Source organism: Populus nigra, chromosome 8, assembly GCF_951802175.1.
Source record: "Populus nigra chromosome 8, ddPopNigr1.1, whole genome shotgun sequence".
Lineage (NCBI taxonomy): Eukaryota > Viridiplantae > Streptophyta > Magnoliopsida > Malpighiales > Salicaceae > Populus > Populus nigra.
Genome location: NC_084859.1, coordinates 2,581,155 through 2,601,891, shown reverse-complemented (window position 1 = coordinate 2,601,891; position 20,737 = coordinate 2,581,155). Strand labels below are relative to the sequence as shown.

Below are 20,737 nucleotides of genomic sequence, written 5' to 3'. Positions count from 1 at the left end.
TCATAATTTGTTTTTAATTTTTTTATATATAGTTATCATAATCTCAAACATATATCACTAAATTTGTTAAGATTTCAATTTTATAAATGTTTATTTTAGTTATCGTATCATTATATAAAAAATAGTTTTTAAGCCTAATGGAGTTTATGATCTGAGCTGCGTATTTGATGAGTTAAACCACGAATCTCAAGTTAATCTAGTATATCATCGTCTTAATATTTAAAAAAATATCATCTTGATTTTTTTTTTAAAATCGAAACCATGCTTCTATTAGTCAATTGAGTTGCCTTAAGTTGCATATGTCAAGTCAACTAGGTCATGTATAGACAACTCTCTTGTGAATTAATTTTAAACCTATGCCAGGTAAGAAATCAAGTCAACAGGTCAGGATGAAGTTTAATAACAATGTCATATTAATCCTTTGTTTTTAGACCCTACCTTTTAATTTTTTTTTCTTTTTTTGAATTGATTCCTTTTAGGCTTTTCTCTAGTTTTATCTTTTAATATTTGTTTGATTTTTAATATTTATTTGATTTTAAATTGATCACATTTCAGTTTACTTTTTATAATGTTATTGCAATCTCAAATAAATATCCTGACATTTAATTAGTGCTTAATTTTACAAACAACTATTTTGTTATCACATTATTAAATAAAAAATAATTAAAAACAAATTCAAAAACAAATTATATTTTTTACCGGTCATATAAATCAACTTAAACCCATCACATTAACTATGTCATGTTAGGACAGGACAACTTTTACATTAGTTAATTTTAAACTTGATATAGATAAGAAGTCAAGATGAGAGGAATCTAAGATTAATCCACTACTTTTTTTATGTTGCGCAAAACATAAACCAGTTCCTTCCAAAATATTTACAAGTAAACACTCACGAATATGATGGTGAAAATTGGAGTAAAATTCTATTTAACCAGTGTCTGTTTTTTGTGAAACAAACAAATTAATCCCTCAAGTTTTTTAAATAATTAATTGAGTTTTTAATCACATTTTACCGTCAAGTTAGTGGAACAATCTTAGGAAATATCGCTGACAGCTCTACATTTGACCGACGAAAAACTAATGAAGGGACCAGATTATTGCATAATGGAAAAGTACAGGAAAATGATTTAAAATATCTAGTTATCAGCAACAAAACAACCAAAACAAAACACAATTTCACTGCTCAGTGTCTCACTGTAGAAATGGCACTTTGTAATTCTAGGGAAGATTAGTTTTCGCTTTGGGAATGGCCATCTGCAGATATTCCTGCATTATATGTTTTGATTAAAGCATGGTATATACATAGCAATATAAAACAAAAGGTAAGGATGTTTAGAAATTCAATGCTTGCCTGCATTACCATTGCCAGTGGGTATGGTATTTTGAGACCTGGTCTCCATTGTAAGCATCTTCAGAGATATTTTACGCAGATAATCAGACTGAAATTAGATATCAATAACAAAACATTAGATCTCTGAGCAGTCCATGTTACAAGAGAAGGGGGGAGAGGGATATATGCTCTTACTAATATGCTAGGCTTTATGTATTTGCATTGTCTGTGAGGATATACTGTAAACTATGAAGAGAGAATAGAATTTGCTGGAATGAATTGTATTATTGATCATATCATATATTTATACAAGTGCATTTACAGTCATTCCCATAGATTAGGAATCAATTACTACCTTACATTTATCATCCTAAAGACTTAGTTTTACACTAGGAAAGCCAATGTATTCAGATTATCCATTCCTAATATATAGCTTACGAGATTCCTAACATCTCCTTCGGTGTCCTCTCTTTTTATTTAATTATTTATGTATTGATTCGTTATTTGCATTTTGCACACTTCCCTTGTACTTGAAAATGACCTTGGTCACTCTAAATAAAACACTTGTAAAGAGAACTAACGAAAAGATGTGAACTTCTACAGAATGACTAGTGAGGAAGTGCGGACACACTACACACGTGTACATGCATAAATCCACACACTTATGCATGTGTATATTCATGTCTAGAGAATATCGAAATTATTGAACCTAACATTAGCCGAATACCTGATTGGTGGCGGCACTATAAATCTTTTCCTCAAACCGTACAGCAATTTTCTTGAGTTCTTGTAATCCCTCTTGACTAGAAAACGGAAGATGCCTCTTTAATATCTCTAGTCTGCACATGTAAGACATTACATTTAATTTTTAACGACAAGGTAGGTATAGAGAAGTTAGCAGCAGTGAGAAAGAACTGTGAACTCATACACCACACCAATATCAGAAATGCATACAACGGAATCATTGGCAAAAAGTAAAAACAAATAATGATATAGCCAAGTGTCGGTCAAGTAATATATGGCATCAGAATACATACATCTATTTTTACTTCCTTTCCCCGTATTATTCCAGAGGTACAGGGTATAGGAGTTCACTTGGCCACCCTTCTGTCTAAAATTCTAGTTACGAGCTTCATGGTTAATTTTCTTGAACTGGAAGAACCTTCCATTTATGGCTATGCTCCAAGATATACAAGTGAATTAGTTGCAAACCAGGGGAACTCTGTGAAAACATTACAATAGCATTACTCTGAGTAAGAAAACTTTTATACATGCACTATAATTGACAAAGAAAAGAAGAGAAATCCCTTTAATTTATGAAAATGCAATGAGATAACCTTATCTCACACCGCAATATATACTCTACAGTGCTCATTGGCTACTGCAAGTGCCAGCAGTAGCTGTCTATATGATTTTGAATGTAGAGAGGTCAACAAAACATTCAACTTTATGCTGAGAAACTAGAAAGCCATACACCATTGTAGCTAATTGATTTTTGTCTGCTGCTTTTCTACTTTAAGATCACAATCATTTCAACCCTGTAGAAGTTAAAACAAATAGAAGGCCCAAATCCAACACCATTCAATTAAGTTCATTTGCAACTCAGTTTTAAATTGAAACACGTATGCTCGTAGCAATAGATTAACCTTGAAATTTAAAGCAGAACAAGCTTCATGCAGCCATCCAAGAGTTCATCATCCAAAGAAGAGATTACACATGAAGTTCCAACAAAAATTACTTCCCAGCACTTTACGTTCCCTCAAGTTTGCTTCTTGTGAGAAACACATGAAAAGATGAAAAAAAACAAAAACAAAAAAAAGAGGTGTGTGATACTTGAGGTTGCCTCATGGCAGTCCAGCTAATTTTAATTAACCTTTTGCCCTTCTACTTTTCTTTCATATAAATAAAAAAATTTACTATTTTGCAACACTTGCACATATTAGGAAACACATACTTACATTTTGTCGACTATTCTTTTCCGTGAGTCAGGCTGCAATTGAATTCTCCAATCACCCATGTCAATGACAGGTTCTCCGCCTGGGGCAGTGGGCCTCCAATTATTGGCATCCATGGGGTTTTGGCCAACCAAAAAAATCACTTCTATCATGACAATAAATAAATAAATAATATTGCACGTTAGAATAGACCCTAAAAAGAAAGTCAGGAACAGCAGAAGAGTAAGAGCACATCAAAGTGATGAAAAATGGAATATCAGTTTATTCAGACTTGAATAGATTTAAAGAGAACTTCCATCTAATAGCATGTACTTTATTAAAGAATTCTACCAAATATGGATGCATAAAATCTGAACAGCCATAACAAATATACACGACCATTCAAGGCAAGGTGCTAGGATATTGGGTATTCGGGTATTATAAGCAAGATTTGGGCCTGAATCTTCATGGTGCTTCTAAAAGCAAGGAAGCAAAAAACTAGCCAGCTAGTTCATAACTTGCCGCACCAACTGATGGTGAGTGTTGGTAAACCAAGCCATAGAGAAACTCATGGTGCTTCAATTTTAACTTGATGTTTTCGAGCAACACTTGTGATACATCATCGATGCAATGTTTACAATGACAAACTTGCATTTGTATTCATTGTGGTTTTAGAGGTTCACAGATTCTGATCAAATAGATATTTAATGTTCCAATAACATTGTATACGTATTTAAATGCTTTACTTCAATAGATAGATTAAGTTATCTCTCTAGATATCAGTATATCACATCTTACCAATTTAGATTCAGGACCTTTTTCAGGTGCTTACCAATTTTTACTCGCATCCAAATACATACCGTCAAACCCCCTCCCCCTCCTCTCCTGTTGTTATTTATGTATGTATTTACTTTTCTGAAAGAATAAATGTTGTAGGGAGCAAAGAGTGTAAATAGAAAGAGGAGAATACCACATCCCCAAAAGAATAAAGAAAGAAGAAGAAAACAAAACAAAGTCATAAAACAAGGCTTTTCAAATCCCGATGAATATCAGCAGTCTAAATACCCCAGCAAATAGAACATGAAGAGGCCACAAACAGTAACCCATCCCAAAGAGATTGTCTAGGATGTTTTAAGCTAGGAAAATGAAGAAAACGACGAGCATTAACATGACCAAATTATAAAATTTAAAGTTCTGTTCTTTCTTTCTTTTTTCCATGTGTGAGCGAGCATGAAACCCAAGGATATCGTATTGTTGTTAAAAACACAATAATTTTGAAGAATTCAGTAAATTCCAAAAAAAGAAGAATCAACCAAACAGCTCATTTTTCGGCCATTCCGGCAGTAATATCCCTTCCACTCCAGCTGCTGCATAAACTAATTAACAAATTATCGATCGAGCCTAAAAGATTTAAATTGATTTCTATTCTCCACTTAAAAATAAAACTAAAAAATAAAATAAAATAAATTTGGGTTCAAGAATTCAGGGCTTGATTATTACAACAATAACTGTGAGAAAAATTGGATAATATCATGTAAATTAAGGGGGAAAATTTAAAAAGAAAATATTAGAATCGGCTGATTGTGCGTTTCTTTGAATTGCATTCACGAGAAGCGATTTCTTCGGATCCGATTATATACTTTTTTAATTTACTTATTAAAATCGAATTGCGTTCACTAGCAGAGATTTCATCGGATCGATTTTTTTTCTTTAATTTACTTATTAAAATAGAATTTCTGTCTCTGAATAATAATTACAATAAAATAAATGAAAACACCCATAAATTTTAAAAACAAAAACATGATAGAAATAGAAGCACCTGGCAGAAATCTGAAGCCTTCTTGGCGGCGGCGGTTTCCGAGAGGCGGAGGAGGGAGGGAGGGAGGGAGGGCTCGGCCGGGGAGAGGTGAGGAATGCTGGACGAAAGTGAAATGGATGACTTTATTCTTTTCCAGATTCCTTCTAAAAAACATTAACGAGTAAGAGCGTGTTTGGTAGTGTGGTTGCGGGTGCTTTTCAAATAACTTTTCGTGTCAAAATGCATGCCAACAATGTTTTTTCATTTTTTAAAAATCATTTTTGATATCAGTACATCAAAACGATCCAAAACGTATAAACCATATTAAATTTTAGCAAAAAAAAAAACAAAAAATTTTCAAATTTTTTGAGAACGCAGCCGCAGCCGCGTTCCCAAACGGTCCCTAAACACTCGCTTGTTCGCTTGCACGCACGCGCGCACGCATATGATGATTAAAATTTGAGTTAAATTATATTTAACTAGTGTCTGTATTTTTGTTAAACAAACAGATTAATCCCTCAAGTTCATTTAAATAATTAATTGATCCTTGAATCACATTTTACCGTTAAGTTAGCGGCACAAACTAAGGAAATATTGCTGACAGCTCAACATTTTACTAACGAAAATTAATGAAGGGACGGAATTGTAAACATATTTAAGAGTATAGGGATTAGTTAGAACAACTAGTTATCACTGCCTCGGAGAATTAATATACAGCTCAGCATTTTGTTGAAGGGACGGGCGAAGGTACATTTATTTCCGTTAACTTTCTAATATTAGATCTTGCTTCAGTATAATTTATTAAATTTAGGTTGTTATATATTTGTTGCACATGGCAAGTTATAAAATGTAAAAAGTTTTTCTTTTCGTATTATTATCTCAATCATATACTTATGCTTAATGTATTTATACAGTTTTGACCTATCTCTTTTTTCATTGGTTTTTTCATTCAATATTGTTATGAATTTTTTATTATCTTTTATCGGAACATATGGTTGGTTCATAAAAAAATACTTTAGAAAATATAGTTGTTAAACACAATTAAGCACATGATTCATGTCACGATATCAAATATCTTAATCTTTGTTACTTATTTATCAAATATCGATCTAATTACTAAATATATGTATAGGTATTTTGATTTGTGATGGAAAAAAATATATATTCAAAAGCGCATTGTAAGAGCTTGCTTATTATTATTTTTTTACTTAAAAAAATAACTACCCCGCTGCGAAGTGCCAATACAAAACTAGTTACTTATAATATAAAGTGTGTGGGGTGAATATTGTGTAGCCGCATTGTTCACCCCCTTATGTTTGATAATGGACACCATGGTTACTGTTCATACCCTCATGTTTGACATGCTAAGGATATAGAACCAAGTAATTGTTTCTTCTTTGAAACTAAGAGTCAGTGCGTAGCAGAATGAGCCTTCCTTCTCTCCTTCTGGTCAATCGTCTTAGAGAGCCTATGTTCTTGCCTTATCAAGACTCCTATCTTAGTTATTCAACACATGAAGAAAATTTCCAAAATCATTTCTTGACATAACATCTTAGTTATTCAACCGGTTTAGTGGGTTAATCTGGTTGAATTAGATTTATTTTTTAATTGATATTTTTTTATTATTATTAAACATTAGGTTAATTAAGAATTAAGCTTCGTGATTTTTTTATTTGCTTTCTATCAAGTTATCTCAATTTCATAACCTAGATCACATATTTTTACGAGTTAACTTGAGTTATTTTGGGTTGTTTTATTGTCTTTTTTTTTAGATTGAATTTTTTTTTAATTTTATTTTTCAACAATAAATTGATTGGGATTTATGCTCTAAAATTTGTTGCTATTTTCTTTATATAGCATTATCCTAGTTTTATGACCTGAGTTGCGTGTTTGGCAGGGAAACCTAGGTTGACCCGAGTTATTTTTTCAGTTTTCTTTCTATGTGGTTATCTAGGTCTCGTGACCTGGATCACGAATTTGGAAGGTTCTTGAGTTGACTTGAGTAATTTTTTATGTTATTTTTTCATATATTTTTTCAATTTCATTTTTAAACACTGGTGATTGAGAATTATGCTTTGTAATTTGTTCAATATACTTTTATGAGGTTATCATAGGCTCATGACTCATGTCATAAATTTGGCATGTTAACATATCATAGGATCATGATAACCTCATATAATACATATCAAAACAAATTATGAAGCTTGATTACCAATCAACTTAATGTTGGAAAAATTTTTGAAAAAAAATCCAATAAAAAAAAAGACAAAAAAAAACCCTAGTCAACCATGATACAAAGTTGTCAATTTTGTTCTGTTCCATTCAAAATGACTGGTATATCTCTTTCCAATTTAAAAAATAAAACAAACCGAAACAAATTTTATCTTGCTCAGAATCTTAGCCCGTTCCATAAATTCCGCCAAAATTCTGGCTAGAATGTTCCGGTTCCATTTCGGCTAAATAATATTTTTTTTTCTAAAAATTATTATCTAGTTTTACGATATCAATTATATCTTTCAATTCGATTGGTGGATCAAACTGAAATCTTATGAAGATTTTCCTAACATATTGTTATATCTCATGTTAAAATTATAAGGCAATTGGAGTTTAGAAAGGCCTTGCGAGACTGCTGGTGACATTTTTATAATTTTGTTTTGAAATGTCATTTTTTTGTGTCCTTTTTTTAGATTATTTTTTTTCAATTTAACCATTAAATAATAGGTTTATTAAGAATTGAGCTTTATAATTTGTTTTGATTTGCTTTATTTAGGGTTATTATGATCTCATAACCTGGATTACAGATTTAGAAGGTTAACCTGAGTTGACCCCGATCGATCCAATATTTTATCATCTCAATATTTTTTTTAAAAAATATGTCATCTTAAATTTTTTTGAGTCAAACTCTATTCTTACCAGTCGTTCAGGTTGTCTTTGGGCCCATCTAGTCGATCGGGTCATATTGGTTCAACTCTCACTTTTTTACTTGTGTTTGAAATTTAAATTGCATAATTTCAAGTTAGTTTTTCTTTAAATTTGAATCAAAATTATGTTTATTGAGTATGTATACATATATATATGAATAGTATAGTCCTGAAATAGCACGCCGAAATGCTCTGAAACCAAAACATACCGTTTCAATTAAAAAATGAAACACTAACTATAAACCCCAAGAAAAAAAAAATAAAGGTTGCTTAAATTGAAAACTAACTATATGAGAAATAAAAGTCAAGAAATTCATGCGTATGGTTAAATAAAAGACAGGAATTCAGAAATTTAAAGGAAATGGGGCCTAAATACAAATAAGAGAAAATATAGAGTATAAATACTCTCTCCTCACCAAAAATCTGTAGGAACGATAATGAGAGAAAATAAGGAGTTTTATACCCATTCTTGCGAAATCAAGAGAGAAACACTAAAATTTCAAGAACCCATCCAAGATTAAGGGTTTATAGACGGGATAAACACTTGAGAGCAAGAGATTACCAAGAAATTGAACAAGAAGAAAAGAAAGGAGGGAGTTAAAAATCTTCAACTGGTTGAAGATCAAAATCTTAATTCGTACCGGGTAAGGTGTTCTAAACATGATCTTAAAAAAAATCATTTCAAATTTGATAATGAATTGATGCCTTGATATTGAATCATAGGTTAGGGTTCTTAGACATGAATTTGGGAAAAAGTACTTATTGTTAAGATTAAGTTAATTCATGTGTGTGGTATGTAGTTTATGAAAGTATTGTGTGAAGGGGAAGGGGAGATGAATCTGGACATACTTGTCTCCTAACTTTTTGTGAGATTTCAGGTAGGAGGATGAGGGAATTAGGATCAGATTCCCCTATAGAAATTGTAGATTTGGATGTTAGCTAACCAAGAAAACTGATCTTGCTCAATTTGGAGATGTAGAACTCCAGTTATGGGTTACCAACCGAGACTGAGTTGTGACTGATTTTGTAGAGCAGTAGGACTGATGGGTTGATGAGCATTTTTTACTATCTTGGAGGCAGAACTGGGTTCTCCTTCCTTCAGAGAACTTGTAGCCTCGTGTCTTAACTTTTCAACGAGATAATCTCACTTAAAATAGAATTTTAGAACTCTAGATATAGTTAAAAATATGATAAGAGTTCAAACAGCAACCGTTAGACAGCAATTGTTGGACAACAACAGTTCAAACAACAACGGTTGGACAACAACCATTAGACAGTAATAGTTTAAAATTAGACAGTAACAGTAGACTTTTACGTGAATATTATATGTAAGAATATAAAACAATTGAGTCATACGAACACTTGCACATTGAGATACTAACTTTGAAAATATACCTGATATATGTATGTTTGTTATTATGAGAAAATGAACATGCATAGAAAGTAACATATGAGTAATGAATGAATATGGAGCCTCTATAATATCAGTTTGAAGGAATCATAACCAAAAACTTCCTTGTGATTTAGGAGGAGCAACCAGGATTGGATCTTCTATTAGGGGAGGTCACGAAACAGGTGCGTGATTTTTCCCTCCTATTTGCACTTATACAATTTTAAAATTCCTCTAGTGAATGCAATTATAATAAATATCATGTTCAATGGAAATAAAGTCTAGTGTATTTATAAGATTAGCTTCGGCTAATGGCATTCGTGATTGGAGTGCCGGGAAATGAATTACAAGATTAGCTTCGGCTAATGACATCCGTGATTGGAGTGCCGGGAGATGAATCTCAAGATTAGCTTCGGCTAATGGCATCCGTGATAGGATTGTCAGGAGATGAATTACAAGATTAGTTTCGGCTAATGACATCCGTGATTGGAGTACCGGGAGATGAATCTCAAGATTAGCTTCGGCTAATGGCATCGGTGATAGGATTGCTGGGAGATGAATTACAAGATTTGCTTCGGCTAATGGTATCCGTGATATGATTGCTGGGAAATGGATTACAAGAATAGACTTTGTAAGGTCACCCTGTTCATGCAAGTAAATAAGAGTATTCAAATTAAGAATATGCAAATGAATGTTAATTGGGTTTAAAAGATTTACAAGCAAAATATAAGATGTTTGTTAGAATCCTTATGGATCTGATAGAAAATTAATACTTCATTCGGATACATTACATGAGCTTATATATATTTCTTTTATCAATATAATGGTATGTTTATTTATGTAACAGGTTCATCAAATATCCAGGGAGATTACTAGTTTAGGACTCTACTTTGTCAAGTTTATGTAAATATTAAACTTAAACAAAAGAGAATTAACGTGTTTATGTAGTATACTTTTGTGTAAATCTTGATGTATTTATAAAAGTTCAGCTTAGCATGTAGTATTTTAGTTATCTTGTAATTAACCCTTTTGATATGGTTAAGAACATTTATTATGTTGTAATGCTTTCTTTGCATGTTAGTGTTCCCTTTTTTTTAAAAATTTTATGATATGATTTGTGGGTTATATTGATATTGAACTTACTCGTATATAGGTGAGGTGTTGAATTATGATGATTAATGTAAGTTCCGAATTTATGGGACCTTGTGATGATCGGTTGATTGAGTAAATTGATAGTGGTCGATAACTTGGGATGTCCTAAATATAAACGAAACTCTGTTGAATTTTTGGTAGATTAAAAAAGAAAGAAAATTTTTGTTTACCCTCGGGCTAAAAGAATATGTTGGGATTTTTAATATTGATCAAGCCATACAGTCGGGTTCGATACACTAACCGGAACGAAATTGACAGCCTGACATGATATGTTTAAAATGAGCATCATCGAACCATTTAGAGCAACCGTGTACATAACAAGGGCGTCCCCTTCTCCGTCCAGAGATTAGGCACTGAATCTTTCGTTACGGTTAGAGTAGGCGAAGCTTGTCAAGCATACAATGGTGCGAATCTTACTCTAGTCCTCGTCACTTGATCACTATTGATCACTTGTTTGAATGTATGGTGGTAGAATTTGAGGATTTTTAATGTTCTTTCTCATTTTTTGAATGAAACTGTAATATCTTATATAAAATGTAAAACAACACTGAGATTTATACATATTCTCTGTTATTATTACTTGCTTATATGGAAGGAGTATGGAGATTTGAAATTAAAATGATTGTTACAAACCAAACTTTTAAAACTGACAATTGTTCGTTCCTTCTATTAAGCCCACGTGATTCAGATGGGATGCAATCAATCCAGTTTACACCCAAAGGTGGAGCTTTTCTCTTTCAATGGTAGTCTTCAGCGGGTGGACGATGAACACGAGGTGGAATCACCAGGTTCACTGGATTCTAGAATCAGAAAAGGGAATCTTCGTTATATCATAACTTACAGTTCTGCTGCAACTGCAGAATGTATTGTTGAAGATGAGGTGCAGAGGATGTTGTTTGCTTTGGGTTTTGGGAATGCTGAGGACTTGACAGTTTTGACAGCAGACATTAGAAGCCAGGTGGATATATTGGAAGATTGCAGATCGGAATGCAGCCCAATAATTCCAATTTGCAGTATAACTTGGTAAGGTTTAAAATAATTTATCAATGAAGATTTTATTCTGGAATAGTTGTGGGTTGGGTAATGTCTGCTAACAGGGCCTCTATTAGGAATACAATAACGCATAATGATATTGAAGTGTGTTTCTTGCTTGAAACCAAGAGGTCAATATAACACTAGGGATAAAATCTATTACAAACATCTTTCTACTCTTAAGAGTGAAATAGTAAGAATTTGACATACCAAAAATGATGATGTCCATATCATAGAGACATTGTATACCTAACATATCCTACATTTATTGGAGTCACATCACACTCTCATCATGGTAACTTGAGAAATTAATAGGAAAAATACATATCCCTTTGATTGCTATGGAAGTGTTATTAACCCATGATTTTTATCAATAATGTAGTTTATACCCCAGCCCTTTTTGTTTTTTTTTTTGGAGGAACCACCTATGCCCATTTAACATTGCATAGTTTCTTCCCTCCTTCCTCCTAAGAACCAAAGAAAGAATATATGATATGTTTCTCAATTTTGGTAGCGACAGTGGATGTGATAGGAAATAGAGAAAGGTTGCAGATAGGGAGATTATTTATAATTGATTTAAGCAAGCACACTCTCTCACCAATAGATAAGTGCCAACTTGCTATTGATTCTATTAACAATAGTTTTCCACATGAGATGAAGATGCACAAATAGGCAGGCCCAAATACTTAAATGGCATCCCCTCCATCCTACATATTAGATTGCTAGCAGTTGAAGAAATAACAATAGTTCTAGTGATTGAGCTCTTGTTTGGAAATTAACCTTCAGCCTAGAAATCAACTCAAAAAATCACATAGTTCTTTTGATGTTTTGAAGAGATGGCAAGTCATATGAACTGAAGATGAGTGTATCATCTACAAAGTGAAAGTGACCAAAACAAATACCTTTTATAAGTCCCAAATCACATCTCTTTTTAGCATTCTACTAAGACCCTCAGTTGCTATATTGAAAAGAGATGTTGATAAAGAGTCCCCTCTTCGCAATCCCTTTCCCATAAAGAACTCTTTAGTTGGAGAGCCATTCACAAGAATTGAAAGTTTTGTTGTCGAAATACATTATTGTGTCCATCATCTCCATCGTGAACCAAAACCGACACAAGCCATAACTGTTGAAATACCTGGGCAATAATTATTGTGAGTGGTCTAGGATCGTGTGCGATACCACTGAAAGGCGAGTGACCCAACTCTCTCTTGGAGGTGCTGGGGATTGGGGGTTAGGCGAGTGGGTTCTCAACGCATCTTTGTTTCTGCCTTTTAAAGAATTGCAAAGTCTTGATTTGAAGGCTAATGAATTAGTTGGGTGCCTTTGAGAATCAAGGTTGGTTCATATTATTGTGTTATACTAAAATTAAAAATGATGAAATGGCTGCTGTTTAAAGCTACTTATTTTTCTTTGATATTTCTCTTGCAGGCTTCGGAGTGTTGAAGCCTTGTATTAATTTTCATAAGCTCTCCAACTTCAGAATATCTTAGCATGGGAGTACTGAATTTGTTGCGGTTGCTGGTGGGGGAATCAGTGGTTTGCTTCTTGCATTCTTGGCCCAAAATTGTGTTAGTTCGAAACTTGTCAGCAGTTTTCTTGAATGTGTCCAGCTAATGGGTGTTCAAAGAGTTTGTTTGGGAATATAGTTGTGGTTGTTTTTTAAAGTGTTTTTTATTTAAAAATATATTAAAACAATATTTTTTTAATAAAAAAATTATTTTTGATATTAGAGCATTAAAATGATCTAAAAACACCAAAAAATATAATTTAAAACAAAAAAATAAAATTTTTTAAAAAACATTTTTAAAACGCAAAAACAAACAGAAAATATTGACCTCATAGCTTAGCCTTGTTGTTGATTGTTTCAATAGAGAAGTGTTGTAACTATATTTATCTGTGGAATCCTAAGTCTGTCTTGTTTAATTAATTTGTTTTCGCTATATTTTTAATTTTCTTTTTTTGCATTGACCTGTTAGGATACTGGCATGCAAACCCGACAAGACAAAAGGCAAGGAATAAGATAAAATGAGAAATGAGACACACAAGAATTTACGTGGTTCACCCAATTGGGCTACGTCCACAGGCAAGTATAGAAGGATTTTACTAAGTAATGTGGGAATTACAACCTCTCTCAAATAATAGGAGAACAACTAAGAATCTCTCTATTATTAGGAGAAAACACCTCACTTACTCTCTTACAAATACCTCACAATTTTGTGGGATTACTCTCTCTTCACTCTACTCTTCTCTTCTCTATCTTGGTGTGCATATAGGCTTGAATGCATTGCCTATTTATAGGCAAGAGTGAGGGTATAATGGTCATAAATTTAGGAGGAATATATGCCTAACAACTCATCCTCCACTCATACTCCACCAATTATACCAACTCATCCTCCACTCACACTCCACCAATTACAACTCATCTCCCACTCAAATCCCATCAATTATGCCAACTAATTAAAGTGGCTTTACATTCTCCCACTTGAAGACTTTGATGATTTAATCAAGTCTTCACACTTGATTATCTGTGATTCTTCTTCTATCCTTTCTATACTTGCCATCTTCATGCTGCTTACGTTTCTGCTAGGCCATAAGAGGATCTACACCATATATACTTATCAGTGTTGACCGGTTTAGTCAAAGCATCTGCTGGGTTTTCCTTTGTATGAACCTTCTGAAAATCCACACTTCCATCTTCCACAACTTCGCGAACAAAGTGATATTGAACATCTATATGTTTTGTTCTTGAATGAAATGCTGGATTCCTTGCAATATGCAAGGCACTTTGACTATCACAATACAAAAGAATCTTCTCTTGTTTGTGCCCGAGCTCCTCCATAAGTTTCTTCATCCATATTGCTTCGTTGCAAGCTTGTGTAGCTGCCATGTACTCAGCTTCTGTTGTGGACAATGCTACAACAGTCTGAAGTTTAGAGACCCAGCTCACAGCTCCTCCTGCAATTATGAACACATAGCCTGTAGTGGATTTTCTTTTCTCAAGGTCACCGGCAAAATCTGAGTCAACATAACCTCTGACAGTAAATTCTGATCCTCCATAACATAATGCAACATCTGAGGTACCCTTGATGTATCTCAAGATCCTCTTAATAGTATTCCAATGCTCTCTACCAGGATTTGCCATGTATCGACTAGCTGCTCCCACTGCTTGTGCAATGTCTGGTCTTGTACATATCATGGCAAACATTAAACTTCCCACTGCTGATGCATACGGTACTCGAGACATCTCCATCCTCTCTGCTTCATTGCTAGGAGACATACTTGAGGATAATTTGAAGTTAACAGGAAGTGGGGTAGAAATTGGCTTACAATCTTGCATGTTGAAGCGTCGCAAGATCTTCTTCAAATAATTCTTCTGAGAAAGCCAAATCTTCCTCTTACTTCTGTCTCGGTGAATTTGCATCCCTAGAATCTTGTTTGCTGGTCCCAAGTCCTTCATATCAAACTCCCTAGCCAACTGTGCCTTCAATTCTTGGACTCGATCTTTGTTGGGGCCTATCACCAACATGTCATCCACGTACAACAACAAAATGATGAAATCTTCTTCAAACCTCTTGTAATACGTACAATGGTCTGAACTGAGTCTGTTGTACCCAAGGCTAATTATGAAGGAATCAAATCTCTTGTACCAACACCTCGGCGCCTGTTTGAGACCGTATAGAGATTTGTTCAACCTGCAAACCAAGTTCTCCTTGCCTGTTTCAGCAAAACCCTCTGGTTGGAGCATATAAATTTCTTCTTCAAGTTCTCCATGAAGAAATGCAGTTTTCACATCTAACTGCTCTAAGTGAAGATCAAATATAGCACACATTGCCAAGACTACTCTGATTGTAGTAAGTCGTACCACCGGAGAAAATATCTCATTGAAGTCTATTCCTTCTTTCTGAGCATATCCTTTCACTACCAATCTTGCACGATACCGCTCCACTTGATCATTGCCATCACGCTTTATCTTGTAAACCCATTTGTTGCCAATGGCCTTTCTTCCTTGTGGAAGCGGAACAAGATCCCAAGTGTTATTCTTGTGTAGAGCTTCAATCTCCTCTTGCATTGCTGTCATCCACATAGATACATTTGTGCTTTTGATAGCCTCATGGAAAGTTGAAGGCTCTCCATCCTCTGTTAGAAGACAGTATGCAATGTTACTCTCAGTAACATATTCTGAGTGCCAAACCGGTGGTCTTCTTTCACGAGTCGACCGCCGAACTTCAGGAGTTTCAGTCTCTATTTGTTCTTGCTCTTCATGCTCTGGTACAACTTCAGAAAAAGCATGATTCTGAGTATTTTCCACATGGACTGCTGTAGTCTCCTTTAGAATGCTATTATGTTCTTCCATTTGCATTTTACCTTCTGCAAATATGACATCTCTGCTGATGACTACCTTGTGGGCAGTGGGATCCCACAAGCGATACCCCTTCACTCCATCAGCATATCCCAAGAATACACATTTTCTGGATTTTGAATCCAGTTTGCTAACTTCTTGTGTATTGTACATCACGTACACAGGACTTCCAAATATATGCAATCGAGAATAATCAGCTGGCTTCCCAGTCCACATCTCCATCGGTGTCTTCAGCTCAATTGCAGCTGATGGAGATCGATTTATCACATAACAGGCGGTATTGACTGCTTCTGCCCAAAATGACTTTTCTAGACCTGCAGCCTTCAACATTGCTCTTGTTCTTTCTAATAGAGTTTTGTTCATCCGCTCTGCCACTCCATTTTGTTGTGGAGTGTATGCCGTTGTGAACTGCCTTTTGATACCTTCATGTTGACAGAAGTTATCAAATTCATCACTGGTATATTCTCCTCCATTGTCAGTCCTCAAACACTTGATCTTCTTTTCAGATTCAAGTTCCACCCGCGCTTTGAAAGTTTTAAAGACTGCAAACACATCTGCCTTCCTTCTAATTGGATACACCCAACATCTCCTGGAGAAGTCATCTATGAATGATACAAAGTATCTTGCTCCTCCCAAGGATACAACCGGTGCTTGCCAAACATCAGAGTGAATCAGGTCTAAGATGCATTTGCTCTTAGTTGTTGATGTGCCAAACTTCAACCTGTGCTGTTTACTTGTAACACAGTGCTCACAAAAAGGTAAAGTAACCTTTGTAAGCCCAGGGAGTAACTTCTGATCAGAGAGAACCTTTAAACCTTTCTCTGACATGTGGCCTAGTTTTTGATGCCACATCATCGTCTTCTCTTCTGCAGGACTGGCTGATGCGATTGACGCTTCTGCCCCATGATGTGTTTCTCCCATTAATACAAACATGTTTGCAACTGTCTTTCTCGCCTTTAAAACCACCAGCGCTCCTTTGACAATTTTCATTATTCCATTGTCTGTTCGGATCTTACAGCCAAGACTATCAAATTGTCCTACAGACAAAAGATTCTTCTTCAAGTCTTTCACATGCCGCACTCCTGAAATAGTACGAATTAAGCCATCATACATCTTCAATTTGATGGTGCCAATGCCAGCAATCTCCAAAGCATGATTATCACCCATGAACACTTTGCCTCCAGAGATGGGTTCATATGTATGGAACCAATCTCGATTAGGAGTCATATGCCATGTTGCTCCTGAATCCATTAGCCAGACCTCAGTGAGCTCTTCTCTATCTGTAGAGACTGTCGCTGCTTCACTATATAAAACCTCTCCATCTTCTGAGGTGCTTGCGACACATCCTTGAGGTTTTGATGACTCTGCAGTATTCTCTATACCCCTTTTAAACCAACAATCCTTTTTGAAGTGCCCTTTTCTGCCACAGTTGTAGCATTTCACAGTCTTCTTACTTCTTGATTTGGACCTCCCTTGCCTTTGACTCCCACTAGAGCCACGCTCCGTTGATCTCCCTCTTGACACTAACAATGCCTCTGCTTGGTTTGAACTATTTCTGTCTCCTTTATTTTTACGCCTATTTTCTTCTTCCAAGATGGTGGCTGCAACATCATCAAAGACTAAATAGTCTGTGAGGATATTATTGGTCAAGTTGATAATGAGCTGATCATACGAATCTGGAAGACTTTGAAGTAGAAGCTCTGCACGTTCACTTTCCTCTATTTGTTGACCCAACGTAGTGAGTTGTGAAAATAGAGTCCTTATTGTGTTGATGTGGTCAGTCACCGCCGTGGTTTCTGCCATTCGAAGGGTATAAAGTCTCCGCTTTAAGAAAATCTTATTGTGTAAAGACTTGGACTCATATAGCTTTGTTAGAGTCTCCCATATCTCCTTAGCTGTTTTCTTCTCCGCCACACTTGATAATACTTCATCGGCTAATGCTAAATGTATGTTAGCAATATCATTGCCATCCATCTCATTCCATTTTGCATTATCAGTGATCTCCGCGGGTCGATCCCCAATTGCTGCCAAGCAATTGTCTTTCCTTAAGATTGCCTTGATTCTCATTTTCCAGAGTGAGAAATTGCTCCCATTAAACCTTTCAATCTCGTACTTTGCTGCCATTTTATTCACCGTGATCTATTCAGCTATCACCGTTTCACAGAACTGTAACGTATACAGAAATAGTATCGTGTGAATAATACTTCACTAAGTAAGTTCCCAGGAAAGATTGGAGGGGTCACAAACGGTCCCGCTTAAAACCCAATCTCCTTAGACAGAACTTCCTAGACTGTATTTAATCACCGCACTGACTTTCTATATACGCCAACAGTAACTTATGTGAACAGTACCGTATGGGTGAATAGTGCCGTATAGGTGAATAGTAACTGTATACACGAATAACTTTTGTGTATTAACAACACCAACCAAGAAGGCTCTGATACCACTGTTAGGATACTGGCATGCAAACCCGACAAGACAAAAGGCAAGGAATAAGATAAAATGAGAAATGAGACACACAAGAATTTACGTGGTTCACCCAATTGGGCTACGTCCACAGGCAAGTATAGAAGGATTTTACTAAGTAATGTGGGAATTACAACCTCTCTCAAATAATAGGAGAACAACTAAGAATCTCTCTATTATTAGGAGAAAACACCTCACTTACTCTCTTACAAATACCTCACAATTTTGTGGGATTACTCTCTCTTCACTCTACTCTTCTCTTCTCTATCTTGGTGTGCATATAGGCTTGAATGCATTGCCTATTTATAGGCAAGAGTGAGGGTATAATGGTCATAAATTTAGGAGGAATATATGCCTAACAACTCATCCTCCACTCATACTCCACCAATTATACCAACTCATCCTCCACTCACACTCCACCAATTACAACTCATCTCCCACTCAAATCCCATCAATTATGCCAACTAATTAAAGTGGCTTTACATGACCATCATGTTGGAGTATTCCGATCAAGAAGTTAACAATGATACAGTCCATCTTCAAGTTCAGTTTCTCATTGATCTCTTTCTAATTTAACGTTAAAAATGTCCTGATTTAACATTAAAAATGAGAAAACTTTAAAGAAAACTCCTACTAAGCCTGTCATGACTAACTCTTTCAACTTGTCTCAAGGTGTATGTATCACAAAAATATCTTTTAATAATGAAGACCTGTTGTTTGGATCAAAACTCTATAAACAATTTTTTTTATTAAAAAATATCGATGAAAAGATGGTGAATTGTTCTTGGTGGATGATGGTTCGACTATTAATATACTACTTCTTAAGATTATAAAAGAGCTCGGGATTCATATTTATATTTATATATAAAAAATAATGTTGTTTTGACACACACATCAAATTAAGGTTAATTCAAGTTCATCTGTACAGGATAAAAAACCATGATACAAATCTTACCCCAGGTTAACCCCCGAAGGTCTAACGAGGATTGTTTGGAAAAATATTCTAGAAGACCACCAGTATGCATAAGGAAATCAACAGGAAATTACTGCATGGTGTTTAAAAATCAAAATGACACACAGCAAGTCAAGCATCCGCGTTCACGACCTTTCTTGGACAGTAATGCTATAAAGAAGAGAGAGGTTACAAGCCAGTCAATACGGTCCACGCAAATTGTTTGGTGAGGTTACAAGCCAACAAAACTAATTTTAATATTTTTAATGTGGGTAAAATTATTAAATGTGGTTGTGAGGTAACATTATGTTTTCTTGATTTCGAGATAAAAAAAACATTATATTTAGAAAGGTTTCGGATTAATTAAATAGGTTATGAAAATATAATTGCTTAGTGGTTGTTTAATGGTATAGAAATATTAGGTTAACAATTAGACAACAAATTTAGAAGTTGTTAGTTTAAGTATTTTATAGGGCTACTGTTTGATCAAAAAAATGATTTGAATAGATACAGTTTTTTACCCAAAATTTATATATATAAAAAGCTTGTTCTCTCTGGTTTTTAATATCATAAACGGTGCATTAATCCAGTTTTTATAGAAATAGCTATGATGAAAATAGTAAAGAATACGTTGACTATCTGTCAATAATGCCCAGGAATGATTTCAGGGTTTATTATAAATTATATATATAAAAATTGCTATCTAAATTATATACATGGATGAAGACTAGTTTACAACTCCAAAAGCATAATAGAATTCTGAATGTTCTAGGTGGCATGCAGTTAACAAATTATTGTAGTTAACTGTTGGAGGGATTTTAACAGGTTATATGCTAGCGAATAGGTTTTTTGAGCTAAGATTTCAGACCAGGCAAAGTATAGAGAAGTTAGTAGCAGCTAGCAAGAACCCTGAACTTACTAATCACGCCAATATCAGAAATGTGAGGAATCATTAGCAAAAAATAAAAATAAATAATGACATAAGCAAGTGTCGGTCAAGTAATATACAGCATCAAAATACATAGACATCAAATAGTAATTTTCTTGAACCGGAAGAACCCTTCATTTATGGCTATGTTTCAAGATATATAAGTGAATTAGTTGCAAGCCAGGGGAGTCTCTGTGAAAACATTACAATAGCATTTACTCTGAGTAAGAACACCTTCATGCATGTGCTGTAATTGACAAAGAAAAAAAGAGAAATCCTTTCAATTTATGAAAATACAATGAGTTAACCTTATCTCACGCTGCAATATATACTCTACAGTATTCATGTATGAAAACATTTGAACGGGAATAAAGAAAATAATTCATTAAACAATATGAGAGTTGTTTGGAAAAAGATTCTGGAAGACCACCAGTATGCATAAGGAAATCCCCAGGAAATTACTGCATGGTT

At 34.6% G+C, this 20,737-nt stretch overlaps 2 protein-coding genes across 5 annotated transcripts in view; one reads left to right on the top strand and one right to left on the bottom strand.

The window, feature by feature from the left end:
• Window positions 1-20,737, top strand: part of LOC133701515 (cuscuta receptor 1-like) — an 86,067-nt gene that overhangs the window by 33,989 nt on the left and 31,341 nt on the right. The gene's annotated exons all lie outside the window — the stretch shown is intronic.
• LOC133701636 (mediator of RNA polymerase II transcription subunit 15a-like) lies at window positions 1,082-19,224 on the bottom strand. 4 transcript variants are annotated; one of them, XM_062125630.1, is made up of 6 exons: window positions 19,221-19,224; window positions 5,087-5,152; window positions 3,292-3,481; window positions 2,061-2,172; window positions 1,355-1,442; window positions 1,082-1,269 (listed from the first exon to the last, which is right to left on the bottom strand). In XM_062125630.1, the coding sequence occupies exons 3-6, from the start codon at window positions 3,438-3,440 to the stop codon at window positions 1,232-1,234; spliced, it is 387 nt and encodes a 128-aa protein (XP_061981614.1). In that variant the 5' UTR covers window positions 3,441-3,481; window positions 5,087-5,152; window positions 19,221-19,224; the 3' UTR covers window positions 1,082-1,231. The 4 variants fall into 4 exon arrangements, with proteins under 4 accessions (XP_061981614.1, XP_061981615.1, XP_061981617.1 ...); XM_062125631.1 differs by having other exon boundaries at window positions 3,292-3,433; XM_062125633.1 differs by having other exon boundaries at window positions 3,292-3,430.

Bases quoted from the DNA above. Each gene is read 5' to 3' on its own strand.
- LOC133701636 (XM_062125630.1), bottom strand. From the start codon at position 3,440: ATGATAGAAGTGATTTTTTTGGTTGGCCAAAACCCCATGGATGCCAAT. The intron at 2,173-3,291 runs GTAAGTATGTGT...TTACATGTGCAG, and splicing joins AAAAGAATAGTCGACAAAAT to ACTAGAGATATTAAAGAGGC. The intron at 1,443-2,060 runs GTATTCGGCTAA...ATCTAATTTCAG, and splicing joins ATAGTGCCGCCACCAATCAG to TCTGATTATCTGCGTAAAAT.